This window comes from Schistocerca serialis, chromosome 2 (assembly GCF_023864345.2).
Source record: "Schistocerca serialis cubense isolate TAMUIC-IGC-003099 chromosome 2, iqSchSeri2.2, whole genome shotgun sequence".
Taxonomy (NCBI): domain Eukaryota; kingdom Metazoa; phylum Arthropoda; class Insecta; order Orthoptera; family Acrididae; genus Schistocerca; species Schistocerca serialis.
Genome location: NC_064639.1, coordinates 790,160,390 through 790,183,159, shown reverse-complemented (window position 1 = coordinate 790,183,159; position 22,770 = coordinate 790,160,390). Strand labels below are relative to the sequence as shown.

Below are 22,770 nucleotides of genomic sequence, written 5' to 3'. Positions count from 1 at the left end.
GTAATCATTAAGACAGCAGCTGGAAAGAAGACAGTCACAAACATGACAGAACCGAATAGTATTAAGTGAAGCTACTCGAGCCAAAAGTGCAAACTTAACACCATTTGCAAATTGTAAGCGCCCTATACTCAGATATAGTCTTGTAATTGTATTAACTTTTTGATTATACCCATATTTGTACCTTCAACTAATTGTTTTTGTAACTGTATTAACTTTTTACTATTTTTTTGTGTCTGTAGCGCTAACCATTACTTAATTTTAGTTACTGCTAATACTTTTTTCATTTTCTCAATTTATTCTCTCCCATTCTGTAATAGTTCTATTGCAATTATTAGTCTCTCCTTTAGTTCATTAATCACCCATCTCTTCGGTTTAAATTGTTCATAACAAAAATCACTATCAGTATCACTTTAGCAAATTTCAATTTAATTCTAGCTTCCTACGATAATCTATTAATTATTAAGCTTACATCTCTCTGCTGGCAGCATCGGCCTCTTAAATCACTCCCCTTTCCCTTATTTCCACCCTAAGCTGTTTCAAATACTCTAATTATATTTCTCCTCTTACGACATAGGATACATAGTGACACACAGCCGTCACTATTTTGGTCATATTTTCCTTGCACCGGATACCACTAATCCATTTTCTATACTCCCGCAACCTCAGGAAATCTCTTGCAGTCGTGTTTCTTTCGGCACGCGCGGAGCCACAAACAGGGCGCGCAAAATCTCGCACACCCCTGTGTTATGTCACTTGGCGGAAGCACCGGCCAGTGACCCTCGCAGCAGGTAGTGCCTAACAAAGGGACAACCAGTCTGCCACCCTACTCCAGGCTGCTCAGCAGAACGCGTCAGAGCTTTTAGCAGCTCACTGCAACATCCAGTCTTTACCTGCACATTACGAAGAACTTAGCCTCCTCTTCAACCAACTAAACTACCACGTAATCCTCTTATCCGAAACGTGGTTGAGATCACACATATCCTCTGCATCTATTCATCTCCCAGGGTACACATTTCTTAGGGCAGACAGATAAAAAAAGCGAGGTGGCGGGGTCGGCGCGTATATACGAACAGATCTCAAAGCGAAAGTCTTATGTACGTCAAATCCTGCTGAAGAAAAAGAGGCTGAATTCATGTTCATTGAAATAAATACACAAAGTCGGAAATTCTTGACTGGCGTCGTGTACAAGCCGCCAAAAATAAGCTCAATGAGTTCCTTCCAGTCGGAATTACATTCACTTCAGTGTCAATACGAACATGTCATCGTAATGGGTGACTTGAACATAAACCTGCTAAGAGACACTCCCTCCGCAATAAACGTAAGAAGACTGTTTAGTTGCAATAGCATGAACATTCTTCCATTGCAACCTACACACCATACGGCGCACAGTCATACTCTTATAGACGTAATCGCAATGAAACAGACTGACAAAGTAAGAGATGTTGGTCAAACATCGCCCCCTGGCCTCTCAGCACATGATGTCATATTCCTGGCCTAATCTGTGCAGCCCCCAAGGATCAAATCGCGTTACATAACTTGTAGGAACATGAAACGTATTGACCTTGACGCTCTAACAGCCGATTGCTCAGAAATCTCATGGCATCAAATAATCAGAGAACCTACAATCGACGGCAAAATTAATGAACTTGGTGATAAACTCACTGCCCTCTATGACAAACATGCACCTGTGCGCACAATCCGTGTAAGAAAATCTCCTGCTCCATGGCTGACAGCTGAATTACGTCAAATGATGACTAATAGGGATGCTGCCCACAGGCGTTTCAAGCAGATCCGAAACCCGAGCGTTTCGAAGAATATAGAAAGCTACGGAACAGAGTGAAACAATGCATTCGCAATGCTAAAATCAGGCACGCTCGCTCCCTTGTATGCAGCGATCTGACGCCCACGACTCTATGGAAGAATCTCCGTAGCTTGGGGGTCGGAAAGGCAAAATCGGAAACTACTTTTCATGTGTCAGCTAACGAATTAAATGAATTCTTCTTTGCACCTCTGAATACCCGCACGGCTGATAATTACCGTCCACAAGAATCCCCAAACAGGATAACTAACAACGATACCTTCCATCTAAAACATGTAACAACAAATACGGCAAGAAAAGCAATAATGAGAATCTCTTCTGATGCAATAGGCAACGACGGTATCGGTATAACCATGATTAAGAATGTTGCCGATATCTTAGTACCTGTCTTAACTGACATATTTAATTTTTCCCTCGTGAACGGAATATACCCCACTGCATGGAAAAGAAGCATAATTCGACCCATCCCTAAGATCGAAAACCCGCAACTGCCTAGTGATTACCGACCAATTAGCATACTGCCTGCTGTTTCCAAAGCACTTGAATATATTTTTCATGACCAAATCACTGAACACTTGCATGAATTCAGCCTATATGACAAATTTCAATCCGGTTTCCGTAAACATCACAGCACAAACACTGCTCTAATTAAAGTAACTGATGACCTGAAATATGCCATCGACAGTCGAAAGGCAACAATATTGACGCTACTGGACTTCAGAAAAGCTTTTGACACTGTTAACTTTGACATATTGCTCAGAAAAATGCAACAGCTTAATTTCTCTGATAGTGCAATGAGATGGTTTGAAAGCTACTTAAAAGACAGATAGCAATGTGTTGTCTGCGTAAATGAAAAATCTTCCTGGAAACACGTTTCCTCGGGAGTGACACAAGGATCAGTCTTAGGACCACTTTAGCCGGCCGGAGTGGCCGAGCGGTTCTTGGCGCTACAGTCTGGAACCGCGCGACCGCTACGGTCGCAGTTTCGAATCCTGCCTCGGGCATGGATGTGTGTGATATCCTTAGGTTAGTTAGGCTTAAGTAGTTCTAAGTTCAAGGGGACTGATAACCTCAGAAGTTAAGTCCCATAGTGCTCAGAGCCATTTGAACCATTTAGGACCACTTTTGTTTTCTTTATATGTCAACGATATTTCGTCGGTTCTGTCCTCCTGTAAATATCATTTCTATGCTGACGACCTCCAGATCTACCTAAATGTCAGACCTGAAGATGTAAACACTGCAATCGCTCAGATGAATGATGATCTGTCTTCAGTAGTGACATGGGCGAAAAACCTGGGGCTTAAACTAAATGCAAAATAGACGCAAGTAATCTTAATAGCCCATCAGAAATTAATAAGTTCAGATTTCCGCGAACGGCTACCTCCTATTCTGCTCGACGGTACTCCAATACCATATCAGAAAACAGTGAAGAACTTGGGTGTAACTCTGGATGAGCATCTCAACTGGTCGGAGAATATAGACGCAGTGTGCCGAAAGTCGTCTGCTTGTCTCTATGCTCTCAAAAGGTTTCGGAACATATTTCCACAGGACTTGAAACGCCAGCTCGTGCAAGCATTTGTTCTACCGAACCTCCACTATTGTGATGTGATTCAACAAGGCATGAGTAGTGAAAACAAAAGACAGCTAGAACTAACCATGAATGCCTGTGTGCGTTACACCTGCAACATCCGCCGATACGATCATGTTAGTGCTTCATACTCCGAGCTAGGGTGGCTGCGGCCGGACAAATTGCGTGATTACCACACTCCATGTCTACTTCACCGACTCCTCGTCGCGCAAGCACCCCAGTACCTTGCTTCAGAGATTAAAAACCTGTCATGCCATCATAATCGAAACACGACGTCACTCTTATTTGGTATCCTAACTGTGCCCACTCACACAACAAAAACTTTTGCAAACTCCTTCTCAGTTGCCGCTGTCCGCCTCTGGAACAAACAGCCCCTTACGTTGCGCAAAATTCAGTCTCCTGCTGCTTTTAAGAAGAAGTTGAAGCATTTCCCACTATCATCCTCATAAAGTTCTCCACAAAATTAATGTACAAGGCCAGTCCTCTCATCTGTCAAACAGCAAAGCTAGCGTCTCCTATCTTGCTCCTGAGATGCCTTCCTCTTCATCTATATCTATTAGCCACGTAATCTTCTTTTCCTTTATATTTCCTTAATTATGTTTCATCATGTCTCTATATCTTTCTCCTCCCTTCACCATGAGTCTCCCTCATACTCCCTGCTGCCAGCACTCCTATCTAAAATTTGTCTCTTCAATAATGTCTAATTATAACAGTACTTATGATCTAAGAATATAAACTCTATATGTATGTATTTTTCCAGGTGTACCTTTCTAATTGTTTATTTCACTTTTTGTACTAGATGTAGTTTAACATGCCTACTAAAACATATGAATGTAAAATAAGTAGAATGCCTGGTTAGATGTAAGAGAGGGCCTGATGGCCCTAATCTTGCCAGGTCAAATAAATAAATAAATAAATAAATAAACATAACACATCAAAAGAAGTCAGTAGCCAGGATAGAGCATACTAAGTTTCTGGGTGTACATATAGATAATAATCTTAATTGGAAAAGTCATATTTTGAATCTCCTAAAGCGACTAGGTTCAGCAACTTTTGCAATCAGAATAATTGCCAATTTTGAGGATGTAGAAATTGGTAAGCTAACATACTTTGCGTACTTCCACTCTCTGATGTCATACGTAATAATATTCTGGGGCAACTCAACACTTAGACAAAAGGTATTCACTGCTCAAAAGAAAGCAGTTATAATAATGTGTGGGGTTCATAGTCGCACGTCTTGTAGGCATCTGTTTAAAGGGTTAGGAATTCTTACCACTGCTTCACAGTACATTTACTCAGTAATGAAATTTTTTCTCGACAACATGGACCAGTTTAAAATCAACAGCGACATTCATGCTTACAATACTAGAAAAAAGAAAGACCTACACTATCCTTTACTTAACCCATCTTTGGCACAGAAAGGGGTAAAATATGCTGCTATGAAACTTTTTGATAAATTACCAGAAGAAATAAAATTTCTGATAGACAGCAGTAATAGTTTCAAAAACAAATTGAAATCATACTTCCTTGACAACTCTTCTATACCATTGATGAATTATTGAATATGAGTAAATAAATGTGGAGATACAATATACGCATTTTGTGCCATTTAAGGGAATGGGATAGATAATAGAAATATTTAGGTATAACAGTATAATGTAAAAATAAACAACTTGTTTCCTGTGCGCATTTCTTGTGCATTTGAGACGTTCCACATCATAACGGTTTTTCCGTGCTGTTGATCGATGGAACACGTAACTAACTAAGTAACCGATGTTAAAATACTATGTACAGATTATTCCAAAAATGCTGATGTCATCATATGTGCATTCGTGAACCAGATAACATGAGCATGAGAATGTTATAAATTTCCTGACGAAATGTCTATTGTGACGGAGAGCTAGTAGCCATTTTAAAAGCAGTTAAGTACGCAGGAAACTGCACTGACGGCAAAATTATTATCTTAACCGACTCCCGAGCAACAGTCATCATCTTGGAAAACGATTTTACACAGCAATACACCAACCAGGCGTCTATGAAATTATGACTCAAGTCAATAGGCTATAAGTCAGCAAAAAGAAATAATTTGTGTCAATCACTACAGCCGGCCGGTGTGACCGAGCGGTTCTAGGCGCTTCAGTCCGTAACCGCGCGACTGCTTCGGTCGCAGGTGCGAATCCTGCCTCGCGCATGGATGTATTTGATGTCCTTAGGTTAGTTAGGTTAAAGTAGTTCTAAGTTCTGGGGGACTGATGACCTCAGATGTTAAATCCCATAGTGCTCAGAGCCATTTGAAACATTTTTGAAATAATCACTACAGCGGCATCGGCGGCAAAGACTTAACAAAGCGGAGCTTCGGGAACGCCATGACATCCATCGTTACCACAGATGGACTTCATTCAACGACTTAAAAGGACGATGCGAAAGAGATGGGGTGGGGGATGGAGAAGCTGAACCAGCGACAAAGGGAAACATTATAGAGCAATACGCCCTGTGATCCCGTCAACGTGTTAGTACACGAATCACATAGTGTGAAGAGGGTTTTATACAACCATAACACGAATGAAATTAGTCCCGGTCGTTTTAAAAAAACTTTCGTACCTCCTAGGACTGACCGAAGCCCTTTTTGTACTCGTGGAGAAGAAGTAGAGATGAACCATATAATAAAGATAAGCGGGATAGGTGGGACGCTAAATCAACTGAGTGCTACTGGGTACGAAGGCTCCCTCTGGTTACCACTCTTTTGGGAACAACAGATGTTAGGGTGTATGAATTAATAAACACAGCTCTCAAGGAGTTATGGCCTTCAATATAACCACTCACGTCGAAAACTAGAGGAGGAGGAGACTCGCAGCACGAGACCATAGGCTACAGCGGATACTCCTAGGGAGCAGAGCTGAGAAGAAGAATTGCATTGCCTGGAGGACAGCCCCATTTACCCAGCACATCGGCAGACCAGTCGGACACATAAAGTGAAGTGTATTTGTACACAGTTATTTTGTTAAAATAATACGCCTTTTGTTGTAAGAGACTTTAAATTACATTTTCCACATAAATAACCTTCGTGTCTACAGGTTGGTCCATTGATCGTGACCGGGGCAAATATCTCACGAAATAAGCGTCAAATGAAAGAACTACAAAGAACGAAACTTGTCTAGCTTAAAGGGGAAAACCAGATGGCGCTATGGTTCGCCCGCTAGATGGCGCTGCCATAGGTCAAACGGATATCAACTGCGTTTTTTAAAATAGGAACCCCCATTTTTTATTACACATTCGTGTAGTACGTAAAGAAATATGAATGTTTTAGTTGGACCGCATTTTTCGTTTTGTGATAGATGGCGCTTTAATAGTCCCAAACATATGGCTCACAATTTTAGACGAACAGTTGGTAACAGGTAGGTTTTTCAAATTAAAATACAGAACGTAGGTACGTTTGAACATTTTATTTCGGTTGCTCCAATATGATACATATACCTTTGTGAACTTATCATTTCTGAGAACGCATGCTGTTACAGCGTGATTACCTGTAAATACCACATTAATGTAATAAACGCTCAAAATGATGTCCGTCAACCTCAATGCATTTGGAAATACGTGTAACGACATTCCTCTCAACAGCGAGTAGTTCGCCTTCCGTAATGTTCGCACATGCATTGACAATGCGATGACGCATGTAGTCAGGCGTTGTCGGTGCATCACGATAGCAAATATCCTTCAACTTTCCACATAGAAAGAAATCCGGGGACGTCAGTTCCGGTGAACGTGTGGACCATGGTATGGTGCTTCGACGACCAATCCACCTGTCATGAAATATGCTATTCAATACCGCTTCAACCGCACTCGAGCTATGTGCCGGACATCCATCATGTTGGAAGTACATCGCCATTCTGTCATGCAGTGAAACATCTTGTAGTAACATCGGTAGAACATTACGTAGGAAATCAGCATACATTGCACCATTTAGATTGCCATCGATAAAATGGGGGCCAATTATCCTTCCTTCCATAATGCCGCACCATACATTAACCCGCCAAGGTCGCTGACGTTCCACTTGTCGCAGCCATCGTGGATTTTCGTTGCCCAATAGTGCATATTATGCTGGTTTACATTGCCGCTGTTGGTGAATGACGCTTCGTCGATAAATAGAACGAGTGCAAAAAATCTGCCATCGTCCCGTAATTTCTCTTGTGACCAGTTGTAGAACTGTACACGACGTTCAAAGTCGTCGCCACGCAATTCCTGGTGTATAGAAATATGGTATGGGCGCAATCGATGTTGATGTAGCATTCTCAACACCGACGTTTTTGAGATTCCCGATTCTTGCGCAATTTGTCTGCTACTGATGTGCGGATTAGCCGCGACAGCAGCTAAAACACCTACTTGGGCATCATCATTCGTTGCAGGTCGTGGTTGACGTTTCACATGTGGCTGAACACTTTCTGTTTCCTTAAATAACGTAACTATCCGGCGAACGGTCCGGACACTTTGATGATGTCGTCCAGGATACCGTGGAGCATACATAGCACACGCCCGATGGGCATTTTGATCACAATAGCCATGCATCAACACGATATCGACATTTTCCGCAGTTGATAAACGGTCCATTTTAAAACGGGTAATGTATCACGAAGCAAATACCGTCCGCACTGGCGGAATGTTACGTGACACCACGTACTTATACGTTTGTGACTATTACAGCGCCATATATCGCAAAGCGAAAAAAGTAGTCCAACAAAAACATTCATATTTCTTCACGTACTACACGAATATGTAAGAAAAAATGGGGGTTCCTATTAAAAAAAAACGCAGTCGATATCCGTTTGACCTATAGCAGCGCCATCTAGCGAGCCAACCATAGTGCCATCTGGTTTCCCCCTTCAAGCTAGACGAGTTTCGTTCTTTGTAATTTTTCCGTTTGATGCTTATTTCGTGAGATATTTGGCCCGGTCACTATTAATGGTGCACCCTGTGCATTCCAGTTCTATAAAATTTATATTCCGTTTTCTACAACTGCACTGAGATTTGTACATAGGTCAAAATTAAAACTGGCTGGTGTTACTGATGTGTTTAAATTATGGGTGGTTGTATGATCATCAACTGCCAAAATAAATAAGAAAAAGAGGTGTGTGCAGCGCAGCAGATGACACCGCACGCGCGTATCCGACATGTGGAATGCGGAATGCCAGACTGCTGTCACGCTGATCGGAGGACCGGAGCGGCGCTGAGGTTGCGGGTGGCACTTCTCGAGTCGTTCCTGTCAAACGGGATTGCCAGCGACCGCCGTGGACCAGTATATAAGCGGCGGCCGCCGGCCGTCACCGTAGACGGACGCCAGCACTGACCAGCGGACGACATGGCTTGTAAGGTGAGGCTCCACACTGGCAGTACACTCGATGTTGTTACAACGCCGAGACTGCTACGGTCGCAGGTTCGAATCCTGCCTCGGACATGGATGTCTGTGATGTCCTTGGGTTAGTTAGGTTTAAGTTGTTCTAAGTTCTAGGGGACTGATGACCTCAGATGTTAAGTCCCATAGTGCTCAGAGCCATTTTTTACAACGCCGAGTCTGTAGCTCTCAATATTCAGACAATCCCTGGCCGTCTGCGAATGACATGATTTCATCATCATAGTCATCATCATTAGCCATTTGGGAATCACTGTTGTGATAGGCCTAAACTATGCTTCCACAGCATTACGTTTTCGACCATTGCTACCCATGCTGTTCCTGCAAGTTTGCTAATATCCTCTACACATCGCCCATTTGGGCATCGTATCGGTCTTTTTCATCTGTTGCAAATCTGCAAAGATTTGTATCTGTGAATACGTCATCCATTTGTCTGGCTACGTGGCGTAAGTTTATTTATACAAAGGAAGTAGTGTTAAAGGAGGATCGGCTTCAGTTTTTGGACAGAATAATTAAATCAACAATTCGATTGCCGTCAGTACATTCCGTATATTAAGAAGATCCGCTTTTAGAGTGTTAGGTTAGTACATTATACATGGTCTATTGTTGCAAATGAGCATCAGGAAATGGCTGCAACAAATAGAAAATAAATAAATAAATGCCGTGTGACTAGGGTCTCTCGTCGGGTAGACCGTTCGCCGGGTGCAAGTCTTTCGATTTGACGCCACTTCGGCGACTTGCGTGTCGATGGGGATGAAATGATGATGATTAGGACAACGCAACACCCAGTCCCTGAGCGGAGAAAATCTCCCACCCAGTCGGGAATCGACCCGGGCCCTGAGGATTCACATTCTCTCGCGCTGACCACATTTTATTTTTTTAATCTCAATTTTTTCGCTTTCGTTCGTTGCATCTGGTTTGGGCGGACGTCGTAAAACACCCGTTTAAGTTCGTTGTTGATCGATTAACTCAGTTTTTTTATTACAGAGGGCAGCTAACCCTCTGACCGAAGACGCTGAGCTACCGTGCCGGCGTCCACTCAGCTACCGGGGGCGGAGAACAAATACGAAGGAAGTAGTTCATTGGTTACCACAATGGGCCTACACTTGGCGGGAGCAAGCCATAAATCCACGACAAGGCATCATGAGTTAGGAGGCCCTCTAGTTCTTCTTCTTCAAAATTTCACGTTAGGCTCCGCCAGTCATTTGTGTTCCCAACTTTCGCAACCCATTCTCCTTTTCTCAGGCCCATCGCCTCAGTATACCTGTCGACATCATCAACCCGTCTTGTCTGGGGGCGTCCTCGGCCCCTTCTGCTCTCCACGGATCCTGAGAATGTTACTCACAGTAGTCTTTCCTCTTCCATCCTAATTAGGTGTCCAGCCCCCGCCAGTCTTCTGTTCTCCATCCTCTGGGTCTATTTCAGCGTGCTAAATTACTTTAGGGGGTTATCTTGATGGTTCAGTTAGAATTTTGACTACTGGTTAAATCCCTATACTTTGAGCTAGTCTTCTGCACCAATTATCTTGACTCAGCAAAGACGCTGGTCTGTTACATTTGCCTTTGCAAAACGTGTGTGGGTGCCCTTCCCAACACATTCTTTGGTGTTTCGCCAAATGTTTGCAATTTAGTTTTTGCAACGTGTAGCCAGAGTTAGCCCAACAAATCCTGCCTCTCACGTCTTTCATACGACACCCAACGTCAACGGAGAGCGTCAGTTTGTTTCTCATTACAGAGAAATTGATTATTAAAGTGAAATTTTACGTGTCCATTCCATGGAGTGGCCCCAAATTAGTCTGTTTTAGTGCCGGCTACGGGTGCCAAACTTCACGCATGGGGCGTTTGTGAGCCACGGGTGGGCCAAAGCCCTTAATGTCACTCGGCTTTGCTCGCTCCTTCTCGGAAGTACCCGGAACAGCGCAACATTGCATTTAGCACTGCTGTGCGGCATTTTTCGGTCGGCACAACCCTCTCCAGTTCAGCAGAATGATGCTATTAGCGCTGTTTAATCTGCGTTCTTGGGTGAAGTGTTGTGTCGGCTACTGTGGTAGTCAGCACAGACGCAAGCAAGGAAAGACAGAAATTGCCATGGCCGGAGACAGGAATCCAAAATCATAACATTTGAAGATTAATAGGACAGTTTATTTCTAAAAGGAAAATAAACGTAATTTAACTTGCTTCCTGTGCCTCCTACGTGCAAATTTCTTTGACATACCATTATTAGTCGCAGAACGCAGACTAAGTATCAGCTTGCTATTACTCGGTACTGATGCTCTCGAAGTCTGGACCGAACTGGGTCCGAGCAGCGATGGGAGGCTGGTTACGTCAGCGTTGACAGGGGGCGCTGAACTCTGCCTTCCTGGAGGTGTGGCGCTGACCGCTCTCTCCATTGGTGCTGGTCAGCGCCTTCTTGATACCGTTTCACGGCGCTACGGTGGCTGGTGTGCAGTCGACGCTTTAGGACTGCACATGAAGGCCGTTCACAGGTCCAGTGGCTGTTTGCACGATCGACTGCATTGGCCTCTTACTTAGCTTGCGTTTATCGCGAATCTCTTGCCCAACGTAAAGTCCGGAGCGACTGGAAAAAAGCGCAGGTGACGCCTGCATATAAGAAGGGTAGAAGGACGGATCCTCAGAATTACAGACCAATATCCTTAACATCGGCTTGTTGCAGGATTCTCGAATATATTCTCAGTTCGAATATAATGGATTTCCTTGAGACAGAGAAGTTGCTGTCCATGCATCAGCACGGATTTAGAAAGCATCGCACCTGCGAAACGCTACTCGCCCATTTTTCACATGATATCTTGCGAACCATAGATGAAGGGTATCAGACGGACGCCATATTCCTTGACTTCCGAAAAGCGTTTGACTCGGTGCCCCACTGCAGACTCCTAACTAAGGTACGAGCATATGGGATTGGTTCACAAGTATGTGAGTGGCTCGAAGACTTCGTAAGTAACAGAACTCAGTACGTTGTCCTCGATGGTGAGTGTTCATCGGAGGTGAGGGTATCATCTGGGGCGCCCCAGGGAAGTGCCGTAGGTCCGCTGTTGTTTTCTATCTACATAAATGATCTTTTGGATAGGGTGGATAGCAATGTGCGGCTGTTTGCTGATGATGCTGTGGTGTACGGGAAGGTGTCGTCGTTGAGTGACTGTAGGAGGATACAAGATGACTTGGACAGGATATGTGGTTGGTGTAAAGAAGGGCAGCCAACTCTAAATATAGACAAATGTAAAATAATGCAAATGAATAGGGAAAAGAATCCTGTAATGTTTGAATACTCCATTAGTAGTGAAGTGCTTGACACAGTCACGTCGATTAAATATTTGGGAGTAACATTGCAGAGCGATATGAAGTGGGACAAGCATGTAATGGCAGTTGTGGGAAAGGCGGATAGTCGCCTTTGGTTCATTGGTAGAATTTTGGGAAGATGTGGTTCATCTGTAAAGGAGACTGCTTATAAAACACTAATACGACCTATTCTTGAGTACTGCTCGAGCGTTTGGGATCCCTATCAGGTCGGATTGAGGGAGGACATAGAAGCAATTCAGAGGCGGGCTGCTAGACTTCTTACTGGTAGGTTTGATCATCACCCGAGTGTTACGGAAATGCTTCAGGAACTCGGGTGAGAGTCTCTATAGAAAGGGAGGCGTTCTTTTCGTGAATCGGTACTGAGGAAATTTAGAGAACCAGCATTTGAGGCTGACTGCAGTACAATTTTACTGCCCCCAACTTACATTTCGCGGAAAGATTACAAAGACAAGATAAGAGAGATTAGGGCTCGTACAGAGGCATATAGGCAGTCATTTTTCCCTCGTTCTGTTTGGGAGTGGAACAGGGAGAGAAGATGCTAGTTGTGGTACGAGGTACCCTCCGCCACACACTGTATGGTGGATTACGGAGTATGTACGTAGATGTAGATGCAGACAGGTGGGATTCATTGTTCTGTACATCAAAAAGCACTTTGTGCTAAATTTGAAGGCCTAGATCACGCGAAGAAATTGGTGGTACGAATAGTAAAATCTCTGAAGTCGCACATATTATTCCATTGTTAGCTGCAATACATTTCAGTGCAACTGAACGAAGAGTATGCAGACTTCATGTGTTACTGCAAAGTACGTAGGTTAAGTCAAGGGGCAGGACTGAAACGATTTTTCGATTTAAAACTCGCCATTGCTGAATTAATGAAAGAAAAAAAGAGTGCAGGATCTAAAATTAGAACATCGCGAATGGAGTGCAGACTTCGCATTTTAAGTAGACTTGACTGCACACTGCGCGCAGTGAGACATTGCAACGTAACTTCTTTCTGATTTGTTGGGGACGCATTTAAAAAGAAAATGGCATTGTAGAAGGGACACAGTCTGACAAAACAGTCCAGTTCCCTAAGCTCGTTACCATTAAAGAAAACGAAGAGTTTCAGGAATTTATTGTGGCCGTTAAAGAATTACAAGGATAGTTTTCTGCAAACTGTAAATCTTACACATGCATTCGAGATGTTTTCATCTTCGTTTGCTGTCTCAGTTGAAAGCGCCTTTGTGCACGTGTAACTGATCGACCTAAAAAGTAATTCCCATTGTAATGTCAAGTCTTTATATGTTAAAACTGTCCAAGACATATACACTGCTTTCCTCGGATAGAATTTCGAAGTCTCCATAATGAGTTAGCAAAAGTGCTACAATATTTCGTTGTGCGTATTTATGTGAAAGATCTTTATTCGATTATGAAACTAATAAGTCACGATTACGTAGCAACCTGAGTACGAAATTGTGATACTGTCTGCGTCTGTCCGTATGCCGGCAGTTGACACCATACAACAATTATATTATGTCTTCAGCGCGCCAAAGATAATTAAATAATAGTGAAAATTTGTTTGGTTTTGTTGAGAAATGTGAAGTATAAAACCAACTCATATGCAGTGTGACTGCATTGGCATTTAAATGCGGCTCATTCGCAGCTTCTCCCCTCTCCCCCTCCTCGTACTCAGTCAGTGTGGCGTGGAGGTGGGGGAAATGTGCTGTGAGACTGAGCGCTTTTGCACTAGGGCCCAGGCAAGGCCTGCGAGGCGAAATCTTGGGTGCCCATGGTCTAGTGCGTTATTCGTTTTGTTGATGTGTACATACTAACAGAACAGCAAAACAGGAAGAATAATCACTACTCCAGCAGTGAGAGAGTAGCGCTTCTGCACAGCAGTAGCAGTCAGTGCGAGCTATAGCACTGCTGTCACTGCTTGGATACTGGTTATTCTTCGTTTTACACATCAATCAAAGGAATATTGCACAAATTTGGTACCGCTCTGTCAAATGGACACGTAAAATTTCACTTAAAAATCGTTTGTTTGTAATGGGAAACAAGCCAACGCTGTGCGTCGCATGAAAGACGTAATGAGCAGAAATTTGTTTGGGATGAGTCGAGCTACACGTTGTTAAAAAGAAATTGCCTAATTGTTAGAGAAAGTGAGCCTGGCGGCTCTTAGGAGGGACACACTATGTATCGGTTTCAGAGTAGGTATTTAATGTGTTGCATTCCTCACAAAACACACACACACACACACAGCTTTTACCTTTTTAAAATCGCGACATAATGCGTCTAATACTTTGCACTAGCCCCTGTGTATAAGATTTCTAAGCTATGCAGCACTACCTAGACAGGAGTTAGACATGTCCATTTGCTGTAATAATTTGCTGATCTGATGTCTTGTTCAGAATGAATCTTCCACTGTGCATCGCTGTACACAAGAATGTGTGCTGTTTTAAAATTTCCTGAAAGATTAAGACTGAATACCAGGTTGGGGCTCGATCCTGGAACCCAGAATTTCGAGGGCAACAACATTACCGAACTTTTTTACCAAATGAGTTATTCTGGCACACTCTAGTTTGCTTTTCAGCAAAATTCCTCAGCTAAGCTTACCGAAATCTTCCGATTAAATACGATCATATTTTGTTTTAGTAAGTTTTGTCCAGACAAGCCACGGCCACAGTGAGAAATTGAAATCCTACTTGCCGTGCGGGATTAGCCGAGCGGTCTGAGGCGCTGCAGTCATGGACTGGGCGGCTGGTCCCGGCGGAGGTTCGAGTCCTCCCTCGGGCATGGCTATGTGTGTTTGTCCTTAGGATAATTTAGGTTAAGTAGTGTGTAAGCTTAGGGGCTAATGACCTTAGCAGTCAAGTCACATAAGATTTCACACACATAGGAACATTTTTGAAATACTACTTGCTGATAGCGATGTTTAATGTAATAGCCTCAGTACCCAACACCCGTAATTTTCTTTTGCCGCCTAAAGGTTGTGATCTCTGTTTATCAGCAGGTGATAATTTTCGTGGCAGCCCTGTCGCTGGCCCACGCTGGTTACCTGGGCGCCCCTGCAGTCCTCGCCCCCGCCGCCCCCATCGCTAGGGCCTACGCCCCCGCTATCGCCGCCGCCCCCATCGCAAGGGCATATGCCCCAGCTATCGCTGCCGCCCCCATCGCCAGAGCTTACGCTCCAGCGATCGCAGCCGCCCCCGCCATCCGCGCCGCACCCGTGGCCGTGGCCGCCGCCGCCCCCGCCGCCGTCGCTGCCGAGTACGACCCGCACCCAGAGTACAGCTTCGCCTACAACGTCCAGGACGCGCTGACGGGCGACTCCAAGAGCCAGCACGAGAGCCGCAGCGGAGACGTCGTCCAGGGCAGCTACAGCCTGGCCGAGCCCGACGGCTCCATCCGCACCGTCGACTACACCGCCGACCCCGTCAACGGCTTCAACGCCGTCGTGCACAAGGAGGCCGGAGCCCACCCCGCCGTTGCCGCCGCCCCCGCCCGTGTGGCCGTCGCCGCCCCCGCCATCGCCGCGGCCCCGGCGATCGCTGCCGCCCCCGCCATCGCCGCCGCGCCAGCGCTGGCGTACGGTGCCGGCCTCGGCTACGGCTATGCTAGAGCAGCCTACGCTGCCCCCGCCATTGCCGCCGCCCCCATTGCTAGGGCAGCCTACGCCGCCCCCGCCATCGCCGCCGCGCCAGCGCTGGCGTACGGTGCCGGCCTCGGCTACGGCTATGCTAGGGCAGCCTACGCCGCCCCCGCCATCGCCGCTGCCCCCGTCGCCAGAGTCGCCTACGCTGCCCCCATTGCTAGGGCTGCCATTGCCGGGCCCGCACTGGCGTATGGAGGATACGGATATGGCGGATTAGGATACGGCAAGGCTATTCTTGGTTAAACCCCTTTGTACAAACTATTCATTCCGTTTTCGTGAATGTTTCTATTATCATACACTTCCTGTGTTACAAACTCTTCTATGTAAATAAATCGCTGTTCACTGTAACGTTGTAATTATTGTTTACTTCCTTCTGTCATGACAGTGAGACAAAACAAGAAGTTGACAATTCATGTTACGTCTTTGTAACACTATTGAATGAGAACACTTTTCTGAGCAGAAGGGAAACATTTGAGTTTTCGTAAGTATTAGATTTATTTATGTCTTACTTTTGTTTGTTTTTTACTTTCTTCGGCAAGTACTGCCGCAACTTCTAGAAAATAAAGTTGTCGAAGTTTTTATTAGTACTTATTCTCGTTACAGGAAGCTAAATGTCACTCAGTGGAGAAAATTCTTTAACAATTAAATGCTCTTAGATGTGCCTTATAAAACTAAATGTTATTACCAAACCTGGCGTAAATAACATGTAATTAAAACACCTTCTAATGGAAAGAACAAAATCAGACGGAGGAATAAAAGCCTTTTTTATCTATTTCTTATGCCATAGGCTAGGTGTCACTCTTGTAATTAACATCACACCCAATGTGTGCGATTGTTAAGTGTAAATGATTCAAACTGCATGTTACTAATTACACTTACACGTTTGTGTATGAGGAAGGAATGTTTTTATCTAGCTTCATACGCGATGTCAGCTTCGCAAGTAAGGTTTGTGACGCACCTGAAATGTTCTGTGAGAGATGATCCACAGACTGTGTTACTCCATCGTCTTGCAATTAACACTGTTGCACAGGCTATCTCGACACTCTTTTATTCATAAGTACCTCGGTCGCATTGGATGGGTAAATTACAGTTAACTCACGAGCAGGCACGGCAGATCACAATGACTGATTACAGTTTGTTTTGTGCATTTTTCTTTTCTCTTTATCTTTTGTTTTTTTTTTTTTAATTTTTGTAACTTCTCGTTTTTATTAGTAGTTTTACCTTTTGTCTTTTATACATTTTTAGTTCTGACAATGCCTCCGTAGAATCGAAACCAGTTAGCTGTAAGTTATGTATCAAATACGAAGAAGATATCTGTGAAAAAAAAAGAGTATGCTGTAAATAGGCCGCATGTTTCAGTTTACAGTGTCAAACTTCATCTGTCGAAACTGTAATTATTGAAACCTTTTATAGTGTAACTGTTGATAGGTTGGACATAGAACATCAATACGATACTCTGATCAGTACATTAGTTTTGCTATTTGGGCAACAAAATAACTGTCTATGGCTGAAATAGGGAGGATATAAAAAGTAGATTCGCAATGGCAAGAAAAGCGTTTCTGATGATTACAAATTTGTTAACTTCGAATAAAGATTTAAGTGTTAGGAAGTCTTTTTCTGAAAGTGTTTGTATGGAGTGTAGCCTTGTATGGAAGTGAAACATGGACGATAAACAATTTAGACAAGAAGAGAATAGAAGCTTTTGAACTGAATAATGCTGAAGATTAGATGGGTAGATCACGTAACTAATGAGGAGGTACTGAATAGAATTGGGGAGAAGAGAAATTTGTAGTTCAACGTCACTTCAAGATGGGATCGGCTGATAGAACATTCTGAAACATCACCAGTTTACTCTCTGTCGGGCTATTATGGCCAGGGGATGTCAGCTGGTACGTACTTCTCCATTCAATAAACTTTACCAACAGCCGTATACTTTAGGTCATTTTATTTTATTTCGAACGCAGCCACTTTCGGCAATTCATTTTGCCACCTTCAGGCCGCATATGCTTTATTATAATCAACGAGCTTATCGTATAGCGCCATAAAACTGGATACCACGAATCCCAATCGTTGTGCAGATGATTCATACGAAAGGGAAACACCAACTGAGCTCTCAGTGGATTCACAGTATCCAGTTTTATGGCGCTATACGATAAGCTCGTTGATTCGAAAAAAGCGTATGGGGCCTGAAGATGGCAAAATGAACTGCCGAAACTGGTTGATCCCGAAATAAAATAAAATAACCTAAAGTATACGGCTGTTGGTAAAGTTTACTGATTGGGGAATCACCAGTTTAGTTCAAAAATTCAAATGGCTCCAAGCACTATGGGACTTAACATCTGAGGTCATCAGTCCCCTAGACTTAAAACTACTTAAACCTAACTAACCTAAGGACATCACGCACATCCATGCCCGAGTCAGGATTCGAACCTGCGACGGTAGCAGTCGCGCAGTTCCTTACTGAAGCGCCTAGAACCGTGCGGCCACAGCGGCCGACACCAGTATAGTACTGAATGGAATGTGAGGGGTAAAAGTCATAGGGGGTAACCAAGAGACGACTACGGTAAGCAGATTCTGAATACATATACGTAGATAGTTACTGCATTTTTTTTAGTATTGTGCTCCATCAAATGCTGTTTCACTGGGCATTATTTTCGTGGCTAGTTGTCCTAGACATGTAGTCCTTCTCGTGACATGGACACACTCATATCCTCTGAAGAAAGAGGTTACAACATACTGGTTGTAACTGCTCTCGCGTAGATACTTACGAATTATTAGCCGAGTCCAACCGGTTAGTCCACGTCGACTGCTCGACGTGTTAGCTCGATTCATAACATTAATAACCTGAGGCCTTCTCGTGACCGAAGCAATTAAGGTTAGAGGTGTTTGACAGCTAGACGAGAAGGAAAACTCATTATTTCGTAAGCTGTGCAAACTTTCATAAGCGATCGTGGATTAGTTGAGAAAAGGAAAAAGAATTGCAGCTCTACCAAACAAAATTTTTGAGTTTGACTGGAGTAAGGGATATTCTAGTGTCTACATATACCACCAACCAAGTAGCTGCAATTTCAGAGTGGAATCGCACAACTATTTTAGATACTCATTAGGAAAAGAAATAGATCCAACTTGTTTCACACACGTAAAATTTTAGTTTGACGTTTTCTTTACAATGAGAAAATCAAATAACTCTCGTATCTGCCTACCAGAGAAAACTGGAACTAGGTGATAATACGGTACGAAACATAAATACTCGAAACTGTGTTACTCCCGTTAAATGTGTAATACTTTTATAGCAGTTGCTAAAAAGTATGAGAATCACATTTTAATCAGTTTTGTGGAGCACTCTACAAATGTTACATAAAAGTTAAGAAGACTTTCGAATATCTGAATACATTATACATTTGTATTGTGATGAGCTACTATGTAACGTGTTGAGGTGCCTGGAGCTGTGTATGGAAGTTTTCGTGTTTGCAATTTAGTTTGTTAGTTGCTTAGTAGTTCCCTTTTCTCGTTATTTTTAAACGGACAACCTAATGATTACTTTCAAAGAAGCTAAAACGGGCTTGTTTGACCTGAATCTAGAAAAATGCAATAGATAAGATGTTGTTGTTGTTGTGGTCTTCAGTCCTGAGACTGGTTTGATGCAGCTCTCCACGCTACTCTATCCTGTGCAAGCTTCTTCATCTCCCAGTACCTACTGCAGCCTACATCCTTCTGAATCTGCTTAGTGTATTCATCTCTTGGTCTCCCTCTACAATTTTTACCCTCCACGCTGCCCTCGAATACTAAATTGGTGATCCCTTGATGCCTCAGAACATGTCCTACCAACCGATCCCTTCTTCTGGTCAAGTTGTGCCACAAACGTCTCTTCTCCCCAATCCTATTCAATACTTCCTCATTAGTTATGTGATCTACCCATCTAATCTTCAGCATTCTTCTGTAGCACCACATTTCGAAAGCTTCTATTCTCTTCTTGTCTAAACTATTTATCGTCCATGTTTCACTTCCATACATGGCTACACTCCATACAAATACTTTCAGAAATGACTTCCTGACACTTAAATCTATACTCGATGTTAACAAATTTCTCTTCTTCAGAAACGCTTTCCTTGCCATTGCCAGTCTACATTTTATATCCTCTCTACTTCGACCATCATCACTTATTTTGCTCCCCAAATAGCAGAACTCCTTTACTACTTTAAGTGTCTCATTTCCTAATCTAATTCCCTCAGCATCACCCAACTTAATTCGACTACATTCCATTATCCTCGTTTTGCTTTTGTTGATGTTCATCTTATATACTCCTCTCAAGACACTGTCCATTCCATTCAACTGCTCTTCCAAGTCCTTTGCTGTCTCTGACAGAATTACAATGTCATCGGCGAACCTCAAAGTTTTTATTTCTTCTCGATGGATTTTAATACCTACTCCGAATTTTTCTTTTGTTTCCTTTACTGTTTGCTCACTATACAGATTGAATAACATCAGGGAGAGGCTACAACCCTGTCTTACTCCCTTCCCAACCACTGCTTCCCTTTCATGTCCCTCGACTCTTATAACTGCCAACTGGTTTCTGTACAAATTGTAAATAGCCTTTCGCTCCCTGTATTTTACCCCTGCCACCTTTAGAATTTGAAAGAGAGTATTCCAGCCAACATTGTCAAAAGCTTTCTCTAAGTCTACAAATGCTAGAAACGTAGGTTTGCCTTTCCTTAATCTTTCTTCTAAGATAAGTCGTACGGTCAGTATTGCCTCACGTGTTCCAGTATTTCTACGGAATCCAAACTGATCTTCCCCGAGGTTGGCTTCTACTAGTTTTTCCATTCGTCTATAAAGAATTCGTGTTAGTATTTTGCATCTGTAACTTATTAAACTGATTGTTCGGTAATTTTCACATCTGTCAACACCTGCTTTCTTTGGGATTGGAATTATTATATTCTTCTTGAAGTCTGAGGGTATTTCGCCTGTTTCATACATCTTGCCCACCAGATGGTAGAGTTTTGTCAGGACTGGCTCTCCCAAGGCCGTCAGTAGTTCCAGTGGACTGTTGTCTACTCCGGAGGCCTTGTTTCGACTCAGGTCTTTCAGTGCTCTGTCAAACTCTTCACGCAGTATCGTATCTCCCATTTCATCTTCATCTACATCTTCTTCCATTTCCATAATATTGTCCTCAAGTACATCGCCCTTGTATAAACCCTCTATATACTCCTTCCATCTTTCTGCTTTCCCTTCTTTGCTTAGAACTGGGTTTCCATCTGAGGCCTTAATGTTCATATCTTGATGTTCGTATCTGTTGAGAGGCCAGACAAACGCGTGGTTCCTGAAGGGGGGCAGCAGCCTTTTCAGTAGTTGCAAGGGCAACAGTCTGGATGATTGACTGATCTGGCCTTGTAACAATAACCAAAACGGCCTTGCTGTGCTGGTACTGCGAACGGCTGAAAGCAAGGGGAAACTACGGACGTAATTTTTCCCGAGGGCATGCAGCTTTACTGTATGATTTAATGATGATGGCGTCCTCTTGGGTAAAATATTCCAGAGGTAAAATAGTCCCCCATTCGGATCTCCGGGCGGGGACTACTCAAGAGGATGTCGTTATCAGGAGAAAGAAAGCTGGCGTTCTACGGATCGGAGCGTGGAATGTCAGATCCCTTAATCGGGCAGGTAGGTTAGAAAATTTAAAAAGGGAAATGGATAGGTTAAAGTTAGATATAGTGGGAATTAGTGAAGTTCGGTGGCAGGAGGAACAAGACTTCTGGTCAGGTGACTACAGGGTTATAAACACAAAATCAAATAGGGGTAATGGAGGTGTAGGTTTAACGATGAATAGGATAATAGGAATGCGGGTAAGCTACTACAAACAGCATAGTGAACGCATTATTGTGGCCAAGATAGATACGAAGCCCACACCTACTACAGTAGTACAAGTTTATATGCCAACTAGCTCTGCAGATGACGAAGAAATTGAAGAAATGTATGACGAAATAAAAGAATTATTCAGATAGTGAAGGGACATGAAAATTTAATAGTCATGGGTGACTGGAATTCGAGTGTAGGAAAAGGGAGAGAAGGAAACGTAGTAGGTGGATATGGATTGCGGCTAAGAAATGAAAGAGGAAGCCGCCTGGTAGAATTTTTCACAGAGCACAACTTAATCATAGCTAACACTTGATTTAAGAATCATGAAAGAAGGTTGTATACATGGATGAACCCTGGAGAGACTAAAAGGTATCAGATAGATTATATAACGGTAAGACAGAGATTTAGGAACCAGGTTTTAAATTGTAAGACATTTCCAGGGGCAGATGTGTACTCTGACCACAATCTATTGGTAATGACCTGTAGATTAAAACTGAAGAAACTGCAAAAAGGTGGGAATTTAAGGAGATGGGACCTGGATAAACTGAAAGAACCAGAGGTTGTACAGAGTTTCAGGGAGAGCATAAGGGAACAATTGACAGGAATGGGGGAAAGAAATACAGTAGAAGAAGAATGGGTAGCTTTGAGGGATGAAGTAGTGAAGGCAGCAGAGGATCAAGTAGGTAAAAAGACGAGGGCTAGTAGAAATCCTTGGGTAACAGAAGAAATATTGAATTTAATTGATGAAAGGAGAAAATATAAAAATGCAATAAATGAAGCAGGCAAAAAGGAATACAAACGTCTCAAAAATGAGATCGACAGGAAGTGCAAAATGGCTAAGCAGGGATGACTAGAGGACAAATGTAAGGATGTAGAGGCTTATCTCACTAGGGGTCAGATAGATACTGCCTACAGGAAAATTAAAGAGACCTTTGGAGATAGGAGAACCACTTGTATAGATGAGATATTTACCCATAAATGCAAACGTTGTGTCGGAATATAGCGTTCACCAATCGATAAGCGGTGTTTCCGCACCTTTCCTCTCGCCTTCATTGCCAAAAGTGCTGTAATAGTGATGTATTTTACTCAGCCACGGTCAATGTTTCCCCATTCCTGTCCCTCCGGACTGTGGCTACATTTCCGGTGGCCTCG

The 22,770-nt window shown here is 43.3% G+C and overlaps 1 protein-coding gene across 1 annotated transcript in view; it reads left to right on the top strand.

The window, feature by feature from the left end:
- The window catches only part of LOC126456420 (ice-structuring glycoprotein-like), a 46,463-nt gene extending 30,353 nt beyond the window's left edge, over positions 1–16,110 (top strand). The window contains exon 4 of the mRNA XM_050092171.1: positions 15,097–16,110. Within this exon, the coding sequence (XP_049948128.1) occupies positions 15,097–16,005 (909 nt within the window). The 3' untranslated portion in view covers positions 16,006–16,110. The remainder of the gene's footprint in view (positions 1–15,096) is intronic.
- The last annotated feature ends 6,660 nt before the right edge of the window (positions 16,111–22,770 follow it).